Here is a 19,563-nt window from a genome sequence, read left to right as displayed (position 1 = left end):
CGCAGGTTCCTTCTCTTTTTCTTTACCCTAAATACTTATTTGTTGTTTATCCAGATCTCTGCTGTCAGCTCTTACTCCCAATATCCATTCCCAACCAGCTTCAATTCCCAGCTCTTCAATTTTTTTTTCTATAATCTGCTCCTTTTTGTGTGGTGTTTGGCACAGGTTCTCTCTTCCTTTAACTTGGGCAGCTTCTTTCCTTTTGGCAGGATATTGGAAAAATCACTGAGAGACTGGAGTGGATGACTGCCTTTTCAAACATGGTCACTTTTAATCTGATATCCTCCACTGTGTTTTACCTCCTTATATGTGAGGATTTTGCAAGTGGGCTAAAAAAATCTAGTAGCCAATGAACCTAGGGAGAATTGGGTTTTCTCAGTATAATAAGCAGAAGGGATCTGAAGGGATATGTGGCTTAGATTTGTGTGGTAAGAAAATCCTTTTTGTACAAACTCAGTTTTATTAAACCATACTGGCAAAAGCCAAAACTCTTAATATAAATGTCGGAATATTTTATAATTCTCTACCAAGTATTTGCTTGATCCTTCATAGTCTTAATATCATATTCTTAATATCTTAATATCAGGAAGCCCTTCAGGAAAATGGCTTTCTTATGACATATTCAGCAGTGAGAATCCTTTATTTGTTGCATTAAATATTTACAGTCCAATGTCTAATCTTCCCAGTCCCCTAAGGTATGTCAGAATCAGAATGAGTTTTCCTGGAATTCACATCTACTGTAATGTTCTGTCTCAAGGCTGTTTTGTCTGCGATTTGAGTGGGTTAATCATGGTATTAAGATCACAAATTGAATCCTTTCATAACAATAAACAGGTAAGTTAATTGAATTTTATAATATTTATAAGTATGTTTGGGCTTCTTTCATTTGTGTCCTCAATACTATTAAAGAGTTCACTAGCTATTGGTATTCAGCATAATGGGGACTTAATAAGTGGAAGATTGGTTTGTTGCTTACAAATTCCATAGCTAATTTCATGAGGACTTAGGAAATCACTCCTAATCTTGCAGTTAATTAGAACACCAGGCTGGCCATACTGCTGTATCTGCCCAGCCCTCCTCCTGCTGATCCTTGGTTTTGGTTAGTGTTGCTGGAAACAAAAACCTTTCTGCAGTACTGGTTCAGATTATGAAGCAACTGTCTGCCTGTCTCATTTCCTGGGGTTCTTGCACTGCTGCTCATCACAGCTGCCTGGACAAAATCCTTTTTCATCATTCAGGGAGCACAGAGGAACTGGGAGATAGATGCAAATGGCCAGAAGAGCAGGCACCTCAGGAGAAAAATATCTGGCACTTGAGAGCTGTGGCTTGGCTCATGATCTGAGTCTATTCCTTATTTTTGGCATAGCCACATGGGTGGGTTTATCCATATATTCACAGCAGTGGATGGTGTGTATGTACATGGAAAGTTGTTTTGTAGTGCCTGTGCTCTTAATGTGTTTGCACTCCCACCTCTCTCCTGGCATACCCAGTAATCCCTGTGCCCCACAGGAATTTGTACTGACCACATCCTCATCCACACAGCAAATGCAGAGGCTCCTTTAGTCCTGGGTGAAAGTGCCCACAATGTTACTGTCTGCTATGCATGTTTACTTGTCATTAATTGATTTATCATAAATTTACTAATTTTGCCTCTGTTGCATGCTATTGCACTATTTGTAGAATGAGCAGCAACCCCAGAGTTTCTATCCCATTATCAGTCACTAAGCATTTGCTTTTGTTTTAGAACAGCAACTGTTGTGAGGCACTTTGTAAGTCTTGACTGTGTGGTGCATTTTGATTGCTTATTGTGGTTTTTGATAGAAATCAGGGCTGTGAACATTTTCCTTGCTGAAAGCCAAATGGGTCTTGCAAAAGGAGCCAACCAAGCGACAAATGAATAACAACAACAAAAACTGGGAAGCAACATTTTAGCATATACTTTAGTGTTATCCAGTAATGACTTTAAAGGCTTTTCAAAGGCCATGAACCATATGGCATAGAACCACTTGAGACCCACCTCACACATTACACCTTAGCTGGCTATTGACCCCAAATGCCATAGATCATGCTAATTCACGATTTCCAAACAGTTAAGGCAGCACTTTTCTTTTTGAGGACAGTCACACAGAGTTTCAGAACTGTTCTTTGTCCACTAGGAACCAGTATCACATAATTTAATTCAAGCTCTGAATCACTACTTCTTCAATCATTAGATGAGACTCACAAAGTATCACCACTAAGATATCTATTGCATGCTAGTTTTTTCTTTTTAGATATTTTAGTGGATTTCTTTAGAATTACAAATGTTTTAAGGTCCTCCTCTTTTGGTCTGTTGGGAATGGTGATAGTTAAGGATTCCAATTCTGTTATCTGTGTTGTTTTGTCAGGTCAAAGCTGTAGTCCCCATTAAGTGTAGAGAAGAGAGCAAAAAACATCTGTGGTGACAGTCTATGAGTCAGTGCTGTAACTCCCAAGTGCTCTGTAGCTGTTGGAGGTGTAGCCATGTCTTCTGCAATTCAGATTTTAGTGCTATAAATGAATTTAACAAACGCTTCTCTCAGTAAGGGCTGCAAAGGGATCTGTTCAATGGAATCTAGATAGCCATTAGGAAGTCTCTGCAAAGAGCTTAAGGGGCTCCTGTCAAAACAGGTTAAGCAATAATAAACACTAAGCAAAGAGAATCAGTCTGTAACCCAGAGCACTGGAGTGTTTGAAGCAAGCCCTGTTTCTGACCCTCCTTCCACTTGCGTGTGTCCCAGTCTCTGTTCTGCAGTGGAAGAATCTCAGAGGTCTCCATGAGCACTGTTTCCACCTGGCCTCTCTGAAAATGTGCAGGAGGGCTATCATCACTATTGGATGTCAGTGTTGTTTCAGGAGATGTGTGATCTCTTCCTTCCCACCTATTTCTTCTTTATGTTCTTGCTTTCACTTGTAGAGCAGGATTTTTATACCTGCTCCCATTTCCTGGGTCTGTAACTCTTCTGCTGTTCAATTTGCTTTCCAAACACAATTCTGGCAGCATTGCTGAGTCCTGTGCTGGCCTCTGAGGTCCTCAGTGACCTTGACTGCAGCAGGAGCCCCCCAGCTCTTCTCCCTGCAAGCCACTGAGCTCCTCTTTGTGCTTCAGGCTTTGGTGGACCAGAAAAATAGGACCTCTCTTCCCTAATATCTTTTAGGACTGTCTTGTTCTCCTATCAGAATGAAGAACTTGTAAGTGTTTAAATACATTGCTCCCACTTAATCAACTTCTTTTCAACAGCAGGAAGGGTTGCAGCACTATTGGGTTTTCTGTTCATCTCAGAAACCTTGGTGATTTTGTGTTGCTGCTTGTTATCCAGTTATCAAAATTGTTTATGAGTTGATATTCTGTTCTGCTTCTGGAATATTTCATGTGAGGATTTAAATATCTTTCCTACTGCTCCCATAAAATTTTTTGGCCATTATTTGATTAAAGACCCTTCAGGGAGAAAAAAAGAACTTTATTCAGTAATTCACTTTCACAAAATCAGGTACTCAAGAGTTTTCACTTGTTTTCTTTTTATTTAATGAGATCTTAGTAGGTAGCTCTTGGTATCTTTCTTGTGGACTCACTTTTTTCTCTTTTATTGTATTCTTTATAATTTATTTTTCTTTTTGTGATTTTGTTTTGGACTCTTTGGTGGCAAGAACAGAATGAATGTGAATACCTCAATCTCCTGTTATTAAAAAAATTTGCCCTAACCTGAAAGCTTTTGCTGTATTTTCACAAGTTACCTTTTTTTTTTTTTTTTCCCTTCCCCCGTCTAAATACGGAAATGTGTTGATTCTGTGTGTAGATGGGATAATATCTGTTTTGGTTTAAAAGCAGCCTTAGATAAAAAATCACCTGGTATTGGATAGTTTTCCCTGGTATCAGCCTGTGATTTCCATTGCTTTAAACTTGTGGAATTTGAGTTCTGAGAATGAAATATCACTCTCATCTCAAGATACAAGGGTGCCCCCCATAACTCTTGTTCCTGGGGTATGTTCCTTTGTTTTACAGATAATATTTGATGTTCAGATCTGAAGATGAAGTACTCCATTTAACTGAATATGTTTTCACTTCATTCATGGAACCATGAAAGGTGGTTGAAAATGAAATATTTGATAATTATAACTGGGTGAAACTGATGATGAATAATATGTTCTTGCTTTTACAAAACTGTTAAGGTTTAGATAACAGAAAACTCTCATGTGGATATTAAAAACACAATGTTTGAAGCCATTACAAGTCTGTTGCAGTTCAAGAGACTTCAGTTAAAGAGGTTTTTTTTTCTTTCTGATTTTTTTCAGCCATTCCTTTAGGGATCATAGTTGTACGAGGAGATTGTGACTTGGAGACTTGTCGTATGTACATTGACCGTCTGCAAGAGGTGAGGCCTTTGTGAATTCAGGTATCACTCACAAATCTAGTTTATGCTTCTTTCTGTTCTGAGTGCAGGGGTCTAATAATTGCAACAACTACGTATCAAGAGTATTGCAATTTGCCTACCATTGAGACCAAAATTCTAGAATTAAGATATGATAATAAAAGTACTGAAAAATATTGCTCAAACAGGAAATCAAAAATCACACTGATTCCTTTTAAATGATAACAAAATTGAAATGGGTGAGTGTGTATACTTTTCCTTGAATTATAATGGAATACTAGGACTTTCCATATACCTTTTTGAAATTACATCAATTATGGATTAGAAAGTGTGTTATGCAAGGATAAGCACTGTGGCCATTTGAGTAGACCCATTTGAGTGGGTCTAATTATGCAAATGTCATTCTCTAATAATGGACTAATATGAGACACCACTAAACACAGCAAACATCAACTAGATATTTTCAAAGACACAGAAATGGGTGTTCATGCAGCTAACAATAGTTTTGCTCTTATTCCTGAACACCTTGCCTCATGAGAGTTCATTCCACAATACACTTTGGGAAATGCAGACTCCAAATGCCTCATTGCCCAAATCATTTTAAGTGTGAACCCCTTTAGTGATAAAACTAATGGATTTTTATTAATGTATTGCCTCTGATTTTTTCCATCTCTTAGTGATAGCTTTCAAAAACATTTACACGTCTGATGAGATTGCATTTATAAACAATTTATATATGAACTTTTATAAAACTTTATAAATTGTTGGTCTAGTTTATGTAGGAACTCTGAAGCTCATCCCTTCCATTGGACTCTTTGGGTGCCATTGACTTCAAACAGATTTTGAAGCTCCACACTTGCAGTCTGAATATGAAACTTAGTATCTCACTTCAGGATTTCACTTCTTTGCATTTCAGCCAGGATTCCCTTCATCAAATGCATTTCTGGACATTCAGACCTGGAGTGTGACTATTATTATGAGTCATAAATCTATATTGTAAGGTGGTGCATATTTGAAGTATTCAGTACAGGAAATTACTGTGAAATACTAATGATGATGATCTCATCAGGTTAGGAATGTGATCTCACACTGAGTTCAGGCAGTTTTAGGTACAACCCCTGAAGGAAGCCCAGCTAGATATTTTGGTTGAATTACCCATAATGGTTGTGGAGGAACTGTGTTTCTCCAACCTTTTGCAGGGTTTGTACTAATTTTTGCATGTGTGCTTGATTTGGCTCAGTCCCATTTGCTGGGAGTAAAGCTGCCAAGGTTTGCCGAGCCCTGCCAATTTCCGTGCCACTGGAAGGCAATAGTCTGCAGGCCAGGCTCTTTAGGAGACTATGTCGTGTGCTCTAACTATTTGACAAAATCTCTATTAAAATAAATTAGATGCCTGAACCCTGTTAAATGTCAGGATCGTTCTGATATGACCTTCTTGGCATGAGGTTGAGTTAAAATAGAAAAAACCGTCAGTGATTTTCTTAAGTACATTAATCACTCAGAAATATTTGCAAAAGTGTCTTAAAGATTTTTGACATATTTTCATTAATTTTGTTCCTGATGTTGTAAATTTAGGTAGTTATTTTGGGACAAATAGATTTTTTTAACATGGTAAGATACATTAGTGTAATCTCCTTTATTTGAAACTAATTTCTTTTGGCCAAATGCATACAGATCTAAACTTTAGGTGAGCTTTCCTTGACTTTTCTGTGGAGTTTGTTTCATATGCTTAAACCCAGTGAAAAATACTTGCAAAATGATTTGTGCTTGCCCAACCACTTCAGATAGTAGAAGTACAAACAGCTCTTGTTGTGGCTTTAATCTTTTTCATTGCTGCCTTGTCTTTCATTCTCCTGCTAGGACCTACAGTCAGTAACCTCTACTACACAAAGAGTTCATTACCAGGTAAGATAAGCTTTCCTTTTAGTATCAGAACAGAAAGAGGCTTAAAAATGGGAATGACACTCTTTGCATTTGACCCCATATGTTAGATGAATTTCTAATTATCTGATTATCTGATCTACCCTTAAATATTGGAAGCAAGTTCTGCTTTCTCTGGGACAAGTTTTATGGAATCACCTTTAAAATTAGCAAAGCTTGATGATGCTTGTGATATTACAATAGCAGTATTTTCCATATTGAAGTGAATGAGAAAATGTGTCCTGTAGGACGAATGACAAAAGTAAAATTGTTTCTCTGTCTGAGAAACTGAACAATGACAAGTTGTATTGCATAGCTGTTGTAATAAAGTCTATCAATGAGGGATAAAAAAGTACCTGAATTTACAACGTTTAGCAGGCCCAGCCTCTTAATTCTGTACAGGACAGCCATCTACCTTTACTTTACATAATCTTCAGGGTAATTTTTTAGTCCCTCCTAAGCATGTGTGTTTTCTGCATGAGATAAATAGGTTTTAGTTTAGGTGGATATTTCTTAAAATTGGTCTCCTTGTGTTTTACAACTTTATTCTACAAGTTATGCAATACAGAACTTGTGTTTTCAGTTGGAACTATCATTCAAGAATGCATATTTCTCTCAGTAAAGTAACTCATTATAGAGTGCTTAAATTGGAAGTAAACTGAGTGAGACTAACTCTACTGACTCCTGAAATGATCTGATATTAGCACGGAAACTTGGCACAGACCATGGTCAGTTGAAATAGTGCTTAGGATCACAGGACAAGTTTGCATGGTGCTGATAGCATCTTCCTAGAAACAACAATGCAAATCTTGTTGGATCAGCAGGAATGAGTTCACTGAGAAGCATACAGAGAGCCAACCTACAGGAAGCAATTGTGGTGAAATTGCAGATAATTTCTTCAGGGTTAATGATTACTTGGGGGATGCAGAAAAATTTCCAGTTTCACAAGAATGCCTGTAGATGCTCTGACTGCAGACACTATAAGAAAATGCAATTTGGCATGTTTTCCTGGACTGGCCTTCTTTATATCAGTTGATGGTTTGTTTCTTTGTTTCTCTATCCAATGCTAACTTCATATTCTTGACATTTCCATCAATCATTGCCCTGCAACTGGGTTTTAGAACAGTGTTAGTGTCTAGCAAATTGACTAATAAACCAGCATGTATGATTCTGTTCCACTCATTATAAATTAACCTAAGTGGCTGCTGACTGCTCCATGTGTAGGAAACTGCCTGAGGTAAAATGAAGAACAAAATCTGTGTATATGGGGAGATGTACAAGAGAGTATGAAATGTCAGAAATCAGCTCCATACTTGGCTCTAACCTCTGCAGTTACAGCAGTATACAAATTAGTTGCCTAGCCATCTTCTCTAGTGCACAGAAGTGTGAAATCCCTAACATACCATTCATTTTTTATGAAGCTACATTTTAAATGCATCCTTTCTGTGTTTTGTCTTCAGTACTTGTTTGTCTAGTGCTCTTTTTTTTTTTCTCAGTGGTTCATTTCTGCAAATTGTCTCATTAGGTTAATTTGAGGTTTGTTCCATATTTGTTGGTATCCCTCTACATATTACAGAAATGGGAAAAATAGGGGGATAAAGGGCATGATAGGGTGCTTGAGCTCATTGAACTGTCTTCATACCTCACTAATAAAGTGCCATGGGTGCTTTTAAATCTCATAAATGCAATTTTCTTGTGTGATTCCTCTGCAGTTCAAAACATAGGCAGTCAGCAGAAATATTAGCAAACCAAGGTGCAAATGAGAAAAAATATACTGGAGCGTTTTCTCATTCTGTTTTGTTTCTCTAATGACTTTAATGCTCACAAAATATCATTCTCATGGGCCTGAAACTTTGCAAGCTAGTTTTGTAGTTGAACTGTAATGAAGTCTTGGAGGGAGTATGTCACAGTGTGCAATTTGTGACTCAAGGTGACATTTGCCAGCAGTGTTCCTATCTTAATTTTCTCAGCATTTTGTACTCTATGAATTTTACTTATTTCTCCTCTTTTTATAAACTGCATTTTAGTACACACCATTGGATGTTTTCCTCCTTTTCTCTTTTGTGTTGCAGTTCCCTCCATTCAACACAGAGTGGACTAAATATTAAGATACATAAAGCTTTGTGCATGTAGATACAATCATGTTAGCAAGCCTAGCGGGTTTCAGAGATCCTTGATTTTCTGACAAACACTCCAGTGGCAATACAATCCGACCTAAAATCCCACAAGTCTAATGCTTGCACACATTAGACAAAGCTGGATTTTTAAATCTGATTCTGTTGAATCCCTGAGATATGTTATTTTCTCCTCATGTACAGTTAGACTTCATTTATGGGATGTTTTGCTGCCATTTTCTCCATCTCTGTGATGCACAGAGATGGATACCATAAGCTGTACATGAGAATAAGGTTTATGGGATCAAGTAAAATCCTTCCAGTTGCTTTTATTTTTTCTTTTCCTGCCATGTGACTTGATATACTGCTCTGTGATCTGTTGTCTGAAAAAGGAGTAAAGTTTAATCTTGAGCCGACATGTACCTGAATTTACAACGTTTGCAGAGGTGCTGGAGCAGAGGTACTGCTGAAGATGTGAATAAGGATAGAATTTGTGTCTGTACAAATGGTGTGTGCCAAAGATCCATACCACTCTATTTTGCCCTGTACAAATATGTTTGTGTTTAAATGTTATATGCAGCAGATTTAGGAAGCTGGCTGACCATTCAGTGGTAGCATGGAGCAGAGCCATGATCATCCTCTGCTCTCTTAGATCCCTTTTGATCCCTTTTGCCTCTCCAGTATGAGATAAAAACACACGGAGTAGCCTGTTTAAGTCTTTGATAAGTACAGGTCAGGAAGAAGATCTAAATTCCTCCCCAGTAATTTCATTTGGTTCCTGGGTTACATAGATTTTGCACATTGTGCAATGTCAGTAAAGCAAAATGAAAAAGTCAAAGTCTAGAGAATAGTTCTTTTCAGAGAAGAAACAGTTTGCTGGGTTTTCTTTAATAGCATAATTTCCATCATTTCTTTAATATCATAATTTTCCCTATCCAGGACCAAGAAAGCTCTTTCCCCAGAGTACTTTCTGTTCAGAGGCTCTCTCCTAGATGGTGCTTCCTAGATGGTAAGTGCATGTGCACTTCTGCTGTGCCCAGCATGCTGCCTACTTCCAGTGTGCTTATGGAGGATAGTTCTGAGTGTAATACTAGAGAGGGGGCTCCTTCTCATTACACTGAGCAGGCAAAAAAGGAGCTGAGGGGAGCCCCCCTTTCCCCTCTAAAAAATTAAACAGGCCCTTCATCTAACAATCAAAATATCTGCTGTAGCTTTTTCATGCCACAGAGAGGCGTTCCTCTGAGGCAGGTTAAAAGCCTGGTTTATCAGAGCCTCTGCTGTGATGAGCAGACTTCATTGCATGCACTGCCTGAGCTCAGAGTGCAGCCAGTTATGGCAATTCACTGCTTGGTGTAAGGCTGAGCTCTTCACCCTGGTTTCTCTGCAGGTGCTGTAGTCTTTAGGCACTACAGTGTTAGGGTGACAGAAATGTACCTCCCTTTCCCTGTAACTCTGTGCTGAAGAGCTGCACTTGTATTTGACCCAGACTTTGTCAAAGCAGATGACTTACCAGGGCCTTACATCAGGCTCCAGAGCACAGGAATTAGCAGCTGAAATGGATGGCATTTGCTTTTACAAAAGCTTCTGCATAGGGAGGCTTAAATTTTTAATGTTCAAAACAAAACTAAATTCTCCTTGGCAATTTCTAATCACCATTCCTTGTCCCTCATGAGGGACATTGATAAAAGCCACAGTGAAAATCTGTTTGCTTTTTGGAGAAAGCTGGATGGGTAGATGTGTTCAGTTTTTTGTCTTTAGTATTTGATATTCCTGTGAAGTGCCAAAACCTACAATGCTACATCACTGTGCTCTTGTGTCAAAACTGCAGAGTGAATGAACCTGATTTCACTCACCCAAATAAATGCAAAGCAGATACAAAAAAATCACATCTGGTGAAGCACATTGTAGATGATAAATACTTTTGGAATTAGTAATATGAATTATTTGGCAATGACAAGATTCATAATACCTGCTTTATTTAGTGAATCCCCCTATTTTCATGTGGTTTTCATGAGTAGCATAATTTTCCTTGAACATATTGCTAATTCAGAGTCAATATCTGTGGCCGAGCATTTGATTTATAAAGAGCTCCTAAGCTTGTTATTGTTCTTTAGATTCAGAATTTGAATTAATCCCATTAGACCCATCAAATTGAGTATATGTTTGCCAAACTCTCATTGGAACAAAGCAGCTTTTTCTGTCACACATTTTAATGTAATCAATTCTTCTTATAAGACTGAAATCCATTTTATACATTTTTAAAATATTGATTTTAAGTTCATGTTTTCAGTGACAACAGTTTCATTAAGCCTTATCTTTAAAATCAGCATTTAATGGGATATGAATATTGCAGAATCATAGAACGTTAAGGGTTGAAAGGGACTGTAAAGATCATCTAGGCCCAACCCATCCCTCCCACGGGCAGGGACACTTCTCACTAGACCAGGCTGCTCAAGGCCTTACCCAGCCTGACCTTGAACACTGCCAGGGTTGGGGCATTCACAAGTTCCCTGGGCAACCTGTTCAACTATCTCACCGCTCTCACAGTAATTTCTTCCTAATATCCAGCCTGAATTTCTCCTTTTTTCAGTTTGTACCCCTTACACCTTGTCCTGTCACCAGAGTTCATGATGAAGAGTCTGTCTTCAGGCTCCCTGTAAACCTCTTCAGATGCTGGAAGGCTGCTTTGAAGTCTCCATGCAACCTTCTCTTCTCCAGGCTGACCAACCCCAAATTTCTCAGCCTGTCTTTGTAAGGGAGGTGCTCCAGTCCCCATAGCAACTTCATAGCCCTCCTCTGGACTTGCTCTGACAGTTCCAGGTGCTTCTTGTTCTGGGGGCAGCAGAACTGTACACAGTGCTCCAGGCAGGGTCTCACAAGAGCAGGGTAGAGACTGAGAATCCCTTCCCTTGACCTGCTGGCCACTTTGCTTTTTACTGACACCCAGGACATGGCTGGCTTTCTGGGCTAAAAGCTCACCCAGCTGGCTCATGCTGAGTTTTTCAGCAGCCATCACCCCCAGGTCCTTCTCTGTAGGGCTGCTCTCAATCACTTCTTCACCCAGCCGGTAGGTGTGCTGGGACTGCCATGGCTCCTGTGTAGGACCTTGCGCTTTGTTGAACTCCATGAGGTTTGCACTGGCCCACCTCTCAAGTGTGCCAAGGTCCCCCTGGCTGGTGTCCCTTTCCTCCAGTGTGCTCATGCTCCACCAAGGCTGCTGTGAGCTGCTGCAAGGGAGCTTGCTGAGGACACACGCGATTCCACTCTCCGTGCCACTGACAAAGATGTTGGTCACAGTACTGACCTGAGACACACCACTCATACGGGAATTAACTTCTGTTCTTGTGGAGCCACTGTGATTTCCCTGACACAGGGGCTGTTTTAGGAGCCAGAGATGTTATTGCAGCCCAGCTTGTCCATGCAGTCCTGCTCAGACTATTTTCTGCTGTTGTTCCTCTGTCTTGCAGCAACTTCTGCTGATCGTTTTTACCGCATTGACAGATCTCAGGTAAATCCTTATTTGTTTTTTGTTTCTATAGTTTGTTTTTTTTAAGCTACATCAAATGCAGCTGAAAATTAATTACCTGCCATTCTTCCTGTCTATTGCAAAATGTTACTCATGATGTCTCACGAGAAGTAGAGAAAAAATTCTGGGCTGGTTTTTAGTTGATCTAATTCATGTTGTTTCACTGAAGTCTTGTATCTGCTGACCATCTGCCATTCTGTTTACTACCAATCTAATACAGATCAGAATTTCCTGCAATTGTTTTCCTTATCAAGTCTTACTTGGGGCATCTGTGTGGCACCAATGTATTTGTATTTATCTTTTCAATTTTGCATTTAGGCACCAGAAGTCTTGATGCTGTATGTGTGGGTGTGCCATGAAATAGCTATGGAAATTAAGATGTTGGTACAATTTGAGAATTATGAACAAAGATGCACAAAATATTCACAAGGAACCCCAAAACAACGTGTATCTCTGCTGGATTCAAACCTGTGTCACAGATCTGACAATCTGAATATTTATTTTAAAAGACACTGAAAATTCTACAGGGCTTTTGGTGTTTCTGGTTTGTAGCCATAACAGGCCAATTAGTTGCTCAGCATTAAGTGCAAATTGTTGATTTCACACTGTTGTTAGTATCTGGTCCCCCTGAGAGCTGTGTAAGCTGTTTCTGAATCACATGTTACTGTTTCTTGGCAAAAGCAGCTGGTGCTTTAGTTTAAGTAGAAGGAGCTGTGACTTTAGCTCAGAGTTCCCCTGTTCAGTGTCTGCATGTAGACACTGTGGGACTTCTTTGCACATAGTCAAATAAATGCTTTGATGTGGTAATATAACATTGGGAAGGCAGGGGAGAAGAAGATGCTGCTACAGCTTAAACTGGGCAATTTGACTCTGTTGGGCTTATTCTGCATTTCTCCAATCCTTGACACTGTACTAATGGTCACTTTTAATGCCTACTCAATCCTGTGATTCTATGGAGGAAAAAATTAAATATTGTGTGTTGACCCCAGCACACAAACAGTGGCAAATTTCCTGCCCATTCCCCTACATAAACAGGCGTACTCACACTCTGTGTTTTTTTATTTTTGTTTTGAAAGACAATAAGCTTTCAGTGTCAATAACAAAAATAAAGGATTGAGAAAGAGAGCTTTGGTAATAGAGATGAGAAAACAGAATGTACAACTGGTGGAGATCTGGAAGAGTACCCCCAAAAGATAAAAAGTTCTGTCAACCATAATCAAAGAAGAGACTTCAGGTGTTGTTCCTCATTTCAAAATGCAAACCTTGGCTTTATGGGTAGACTTCCAGGTTTCATCAGAATGGCATTGTCATCGAGGAACAGCCTTTAAAATATTTCTGTGAGTGTGCAGCTTGCTCATGGGGAATCTTGTTTAGCTTGAAATCAATGACATATAAATTGGTGACTTCTGCAGCATTGATGTTAATGTGTGTGTGTGTATGAGTACACACTTAAATACAGAATCCCTTGAATATTCTTCAGGGAACCTGACATGCATTCAACTCATTCTAGGGCAGCTGGGTACTCTGAGGGACAAGTGATGGTGCAGGTTCATTACTTGTTGCTTGTGTCACTCTGACAGGAACATTTGCACTTTGTGACGGAAATTTCGCAGGACGAGATTTTTATTCTGGACCCAGAGATGGTAATGTCTCAGCAGGTGGGGACGCCACCAGGAATGCCTGACCTGGTAGTGGAGCAGGCAACTGGGTGAGTGCTGCTGGAATCTGGTTTTCAGCAGGTGTATTAGAGATGGGCATCTCTTGGTGGTTCCCTATCTACTTTTCTGAAAGATTAGGAGATGTGGGAGGGCAGGTATTACGAAGGAATAAATCCAGCTGTGGTAATGACAGGAGAACAGAAGTGTAACGTTTACTTCATTAGGCTTCCTGGAACACACAGCAGGACTAGTGGACTTCAGTGCCTTTTAGCCACCTTACACCACCTGACCCTATTCCCGCCATAAATCTCTAATGATTGAGTTACAAACTTCTCTTCATGGTCAGAGTTCTGATCCCACTGTATAAAGCCCTGAAGCCCTTTGTGCCAAGAATGACCGTGAAGTGTCTCTCTTTCTTATTATCCTCTTGACAGACCAGAAATACTTCTATTCATCTTTAGGAACAGCATTCATAGTGAATGAATCTATTTCAACTTGCTATGGGCTGAAAAATGCTGGGAACCAATGAGCATAAGACAGCTTCCAAGTGGGGTGTGAATGCCTTTCTCTTCCTCCTCCTCTCCTTAGAATATCGGAGCGGTGGAACCCTGCGGTTCGGAAGAGGATGCTGAGCGACAGCAGCCTTGGGAAGATTTCTCCCCACTACGAGGTACCTGACAAACAAAAGGACGCCAGCCAGACACATATGCTGCAGTAAGAGCCCTCTGCATTTCTCTGCTTGATGGTGCACTGTCCCTGTCACCACATACAACTCCTAATGTCTCCTTTAAGCTTAATTATTGTGCTGAAATGCTGAAATTACAAATGCTTTTTGCTATTTCTCTTTTGCTTCTCCCTTCCGTTCTTCCTCTTTGTCCATTATTTTATGTTCTTGCCTTTGTTTCCTTCTCCGTGGCACCCTCCACTTTAAATAAACTGAAATCCAAATTTTAGAAAGAAAATACCTTATTTTTGATGTCTGAAGTTCCAGCTAAGAAAATCTTGGCAACTGGTTTGGTGAAAGGTCAAAGCATTCACCCTCAAGGTAGTTCTGATGCAATGTGATAAAGCAGAAACCTCTAGAACTGCTGCTTGCTGTCAAAGATGTAGACAAAGGTTTTAATATAATCTTGAACCATGTAGGATGGCTGTACAGTGGTTTTCTTTTTGATATTTTCCCCATAAAAGAAATTTTTACCTTAGTACTATCTACTATGTTCAGATTGATTTAAAAATACCTCTTATTCTGTTTACCTGTGTTAGAAATTGTTCTCAACCTTTTGGTTATTTCACATCAGATTTTCAAAACAGTCAGTGGATCACTACCAAAGATTAGATGGGAAACGTCTGTCAGAACTCTGTTCCTGGCTTTGAAAGTTATTTGTGATTTGGGGCCATATTCCTCCTATCCCCCAAGTATATAATGTATAATTGTGTTTGTAGTTCTACTGTATCAGCAGCCCTATGGGCAGGTTTTAAAACTTTGTCACTATTCCTAGTTTTTCTATACTATGTGGCCTTTTTTCAGATTTTTTTTTTTTTTTTCTGTCAGGATGTGTGTGGGAGAGGGCTGCAAGGTACAGGGCAGGCAGAGCCTACAGCTCTGGGGCAGGTGCAGTGGGAATGGCAGGCTGTCTAGCTATGAGGCTACCAACTGGAAACTTTCTAGGTAACTGGAAACTGCTGTCAGGAGGAGATGTCTTGGCAAGAAAGAGTGATCAAGGTAGCGCTGCAAGAAGATTTTTCTCCCTGAGGGATTCTGGTGCAGTTCTTGATAGTCTTTGCAAAGTCAAGAATGGTGAATTCTGGTTCATTTTTTCATAGACTGGAATGGCAGGGCCCAAAATCTGGAGTTGGCAAAGCTGTGAGAAAAATGATGCTTAGACAGTTCCAGGCAGAGTGGAGAGATGGTGAGAACATGTGGACTAATTTCTTATTGAAAATAAGAGTGATTTTGTTTACATTAGCATGACTGGAAATGTTTGCTTAGCTGTAACAATTACATTTGGTGAATTTATTAAGTACAAAGTAAGCTAGTAGCATTGCTCAGAGTAAAGTGTCCCTGTCACTACCTACTATGAGGAATTGTCACTGCCTACTATGAGGATTTTTCATGCTAAGTCTCAGTCTATGACTAGTTCTTTTTCTTTAATTAAAGACTTTAACAAAAAGCCAGTCCTTTCTGAAGACAAGATTTGTGGGAAATGTGCTCCTTTAAATGACCTTCCTTCAAATAAATAAATCCAGTGGTTCTGTCCTGAGATGTGTTAGTGCTGGTGGTAGAATGAACCTCATTGGAACGAAATTTTAGAAGCTTGACATTTAGTAAAATGTCATCATAATACCAGGGAGATGCCTTTTGCTGTCTTGAAAATTACCCCTGAATTTGCCCTGCTGATGAGGTTGTTAGTGCTCTTTGGAGACACCTCAGATTCAACAGCTTTGCTTTCAAAACTGTCTGTCTCTGCATGCTCACAGAGGAGTTATGCTCCTCTGGGCTTAATTCAGGTTGCAGACCTGCCTGCAGGGCTGAGGGAAGTGGGACTGTGCTGCTCATTAGCTGATCTCCAGCAGCAAGGAGAAAAGGGAGGCATCAGTCATGGTCAGATGGAGATGGTCAGGAGAAGGTGTATAAAGGGACAAGGAAAAGAGGTTGCAAGAGCCAAAGGAGTAGAAGCACAAAGGGAGCATGTGCAGGAACTTGGGGAACAGGGTTAAAGGATGGGAGCTGTTCAGAGCACAAAGGATAACCAGGTATTTGGGGAGTCAGAATGGAAATAATGAAAGGGAGGAGGGCATGCAATACAGATAGGTAAGAAATCAATGAGACAGGCTAGGGGCACAGGGGAAGGATCTGTGGGTGTTTCTCTCCAGAACAGAGAATTCTGACTTTAATCAGGTTATTACACCGGTGGGCAAGCTCTGAAATATACACTGCCTCATGAGCTACCAAGGTGGAAGGTGTATGGTAAATGAGTCAGGGGACCGCAGTGGAGGCAGCAAGGTGTTATTAAATTTAAGACAGTTGAATGATGCTCTGTGGGACTGGCTTCTCTATTCAGCATCTGTGACAGAATTTCTGAATGGTGAGGATTTACAACAAACTTTTCTCAAGTGGCTGGTTAACCATGGGCTCCTCATTCTGTGCATGTCCACTGTGAAGTAGGTTTGATTACTGGGGGACCACTAAAAGGAGATTTTGAAAGAGTGTGGAGGGCTGGAAACTGAGAAATAGGATTTCTTTTGCTTCGGGTTGCATGACTAAAATGAATGGAAAGATCGTGCCTGCTTTCCCAGCTGCAGAATACAGATAATACTGCAACCTCACCTTAAAGGAGCACAGTGAGGGCAAATTTCATGGTCTTGAGAAACCTGGATACTATGGGGAGACTCTGTCAGAGATGCTTAGCAGGACACGAATCACTTTGCATTCTGTGCACAGTTTTGGCAGTGTGGAAGAAATAAATCTTGAGGCTGTGCAGTGCATATACGGGATGATATCAAGCAGGTTTCAACTGAAAATCTGAGACAAGAGTCCAGCAGAAGAAAATAGAAACTTGCAATGTGACTAAAAGATTTCATAAAATTTGAGTGTAACAGGGTTGCAGTATGATGTGAGACGTCAGATTTCCAAGTTTCTGGACTTAGCAATATAAAAAAATCTCTCTAACAGGGCACTTTAAAGGAAAAAATTAGTGCTTTAGAAAGCATTATTATATTTTGGCAGTTGAAGATGCTCATAGGTTCTTTGCAGAGATTTGTCCCTTCAGAAATTATTTTTCAATTAAAACTTGAGAAAAGGATTTCAGCAAAATTCCTAAACAGGAATATGGCAAAGAACAGAGCAGTCAATTCTTCCTGTACACAGAGCTCTCATGAGTCTTCCAAAAGTCATCAGCATCCAGCATTTTTTTCGAGTCAGAAATATTGCACAGCTCAAAATGCGTTATCCTATAGCCTAGGGCAAAAGACAGGGGACTTGGTGTGAGAGAAGGGACATAGTTGACTCAGTGGGAGTGCTTTCTCAGTGGCCATTTTTTTCTCCTAAATAGGGTATGACCACAGCTGGTCATAATATATCTTCAGGATGCTTAGAGTGTATCTGTCATCACTATAGACACACATATAGATGTGTGTATATGCATATATATATATATATATATATATATATATATATATATACACACACACACACATACACATCCCCACATGTATACAAAACTTCTTTAAGATGAAGTAATTATTTCTGACAAGTGAGGAATGGAGGAATGTAGCTAAAAATTCGAAATTGAATGATCCCGTATATCATTTCAATAAATGAAAGCAGAGAACAGAATACTTGTTCTAAAATTAATTCTAATGTTAGGTGTTGCTTTTGATCACAAGCTTGTTTGGTTAAAGCATAGCGTGAATATAATGGTTTTGAGGCAGGGGTCTCTCTGAAAGAAAAATTATGCTTTTGTTTTCAGTTAACTGAATTAATATTATTTTCATGTAGCTGTTGGTTAATAGTATTTCATGCTTTGTCCCTTATTTGATGGCTCTTTGATGTGTGGTGGATTGGACAGGACATGAAACAGTGTCTTGATGCAGTAACCATGAGCTGGGGCAGATTGTAGTTTATTAGGAACATCAATTAGTGTGAACACTATTTAAAAAAACACATTTGGCAAGACAATTTACTAGGACTAGAGGTGCTTGATCTTGAAAAAAGGTAAATATTCTGGTCTGACTGCACTGATACAGGAAATTGGACCCTTCCTGTGTACATGAGTGGTTTCATCCTATGATTAAATGGTGCAGTGAGATGCAGAAGACCTTACAGCCTGCTGTGTGTTTGTTGTTGGCCATATATTTCTCTTCTTAGTTGTTTGTCACCCTGTCATATGATGAGACCTGGAAAATTCGATAAAATAAAAACCCCAAAGAGAGATGAAAAGGTGACTACATCTTGGTAGAGGTTTAATCTACATCTTTTAATTGAAGTCATTAATTTTCCCACCATTCAGGGCAGTAAACAGCTCTCTTCTAGCAACTGTCCAGCTGTGATGGTAATGTGTTTCCCAAGCTGCTGGCTGCATTTTCTGGATCAAGTGCATGGCTTGTGAAGGGTGGGCAAAGGTTGGCCAGGATGCCATCTGGTCTTGTTAGGGAGAGGAAGAAAAAAATGCCTGTAGGTACTGGAAGATGGCTGCAGCCCTTTCCACTAAACAGACATTAATTAGCTGGTAATACCATCCAGACATTGCTTTATGAAGCTATAATAATCTAGTTTCTCAGAGGGAAGAAGGAAAAGGCTAAATGCCAAGTGTTTCACTCAGCCACAAGAATCTGATCGTTGCCCAGGAAATCAGTGTGACAACACAGATGTTACAAGGTGGTTTAGGGTATTTTTTAAAGAGAAATCTTCATGTATTACAAGATGAGAAGAGCATCAGGGGCACAAATTTTCATGTTAAAGGAGAAAGAATGCTAATTTAGTGGAAGTTTAGAAAACATAAAGAGACGATTCAGAACATGCTAGGCAGGGACTGCCTGGTGACAATGAAAATTTCAAAGATTGGTAAGGACTTGAAAAATCCATGGGTTTGCCCAAAAAATATTGTATTGGAAAACTCAGCATCAGCTCCTAAATAGGCAGGGTTGTCCACCCTGGTGTTTTTGATAGCAAAATCTGAATTGATTTTCAGGTTCAGATTTAGTTCAAACTGCCTTCATAAAATTACACTGCAAGAGTGACATGTGTATGTCTTAAGCAGGTATTTGTCTACCTTAAAGAATTGCTTTCCATTTGCAGAAGAGGGTCCGTGAGTACTGATTGCTTTCAAACAAATCTTATTTTAGTGAAGTTGTAAATCACTATTACCTTTGTTGTACACTTCTGTGTAGTCCTTATAATGGAACTCAAATATAACAGAGTGCAGTGTCTTTTTTTTTTGCTTAGCTCTCCCTTTTCT

At 39.5% G+C, this 19,563-nt stretch overlaps 1 protein-coding gene across 1 annotated transcript in view; it reads left to right on the top strand.

Annotated features, from left to right (window-relative positions):
* The window catches only part of DGKI (diacylglycerol kinase iota), a 124,391-nt gene that overhangs the window by 63,842 nt on the left and 40,986 nt on the right, over window positions 1-19,563 (top strand). The window contains exons 21-26 of the mRNA XM_059845932.1: window positions 4,312-4,391; window positions 6,249-6,293; window positions 9,362-9,431; window positions 11,890-11,930; window positions 13,529-13,656; window positions 14,195-14,320. Of these exons, the coding sequence (XP_059701915.1) occupies window positions 4,312-4,391; window positions 6,249-6,293; window positions 9,362-9,431; window positions 11,890-11,930; window positions 13,529-13,656; window positions 14,195-14,320 (490 nt within the window). The remainder of the gene's footprint in view (window positions 1-4,311; window positions 4,392-6,248; window positions 6,294-9,361; window positions 9,432-11,889; window positions 11,931-13,528; window positions 13,657-14,194; window positions 14,321-19,563) is intronic.

This window comes from Haemorhous mexicanus, chromosome 5 (genome assembly GCF_027477595.1).
Source record: "Haemorhous mexicanus isolate bHaeMex1 chromosome 5, bHaeMex1.pri, whole genome shotgun sequence".
Lineage (NCBI taxonomy): Eukaryota > Metazoa > Chordata > Aves > Passeriformes > Fringillidae > Haemorhous > Haemorhous mexicanus.
The sequence above is the reverse complement of the archived record's forward strand: the minus strand, read 5'-3'. Positions and strand labels throughout refer to the sequence as shown.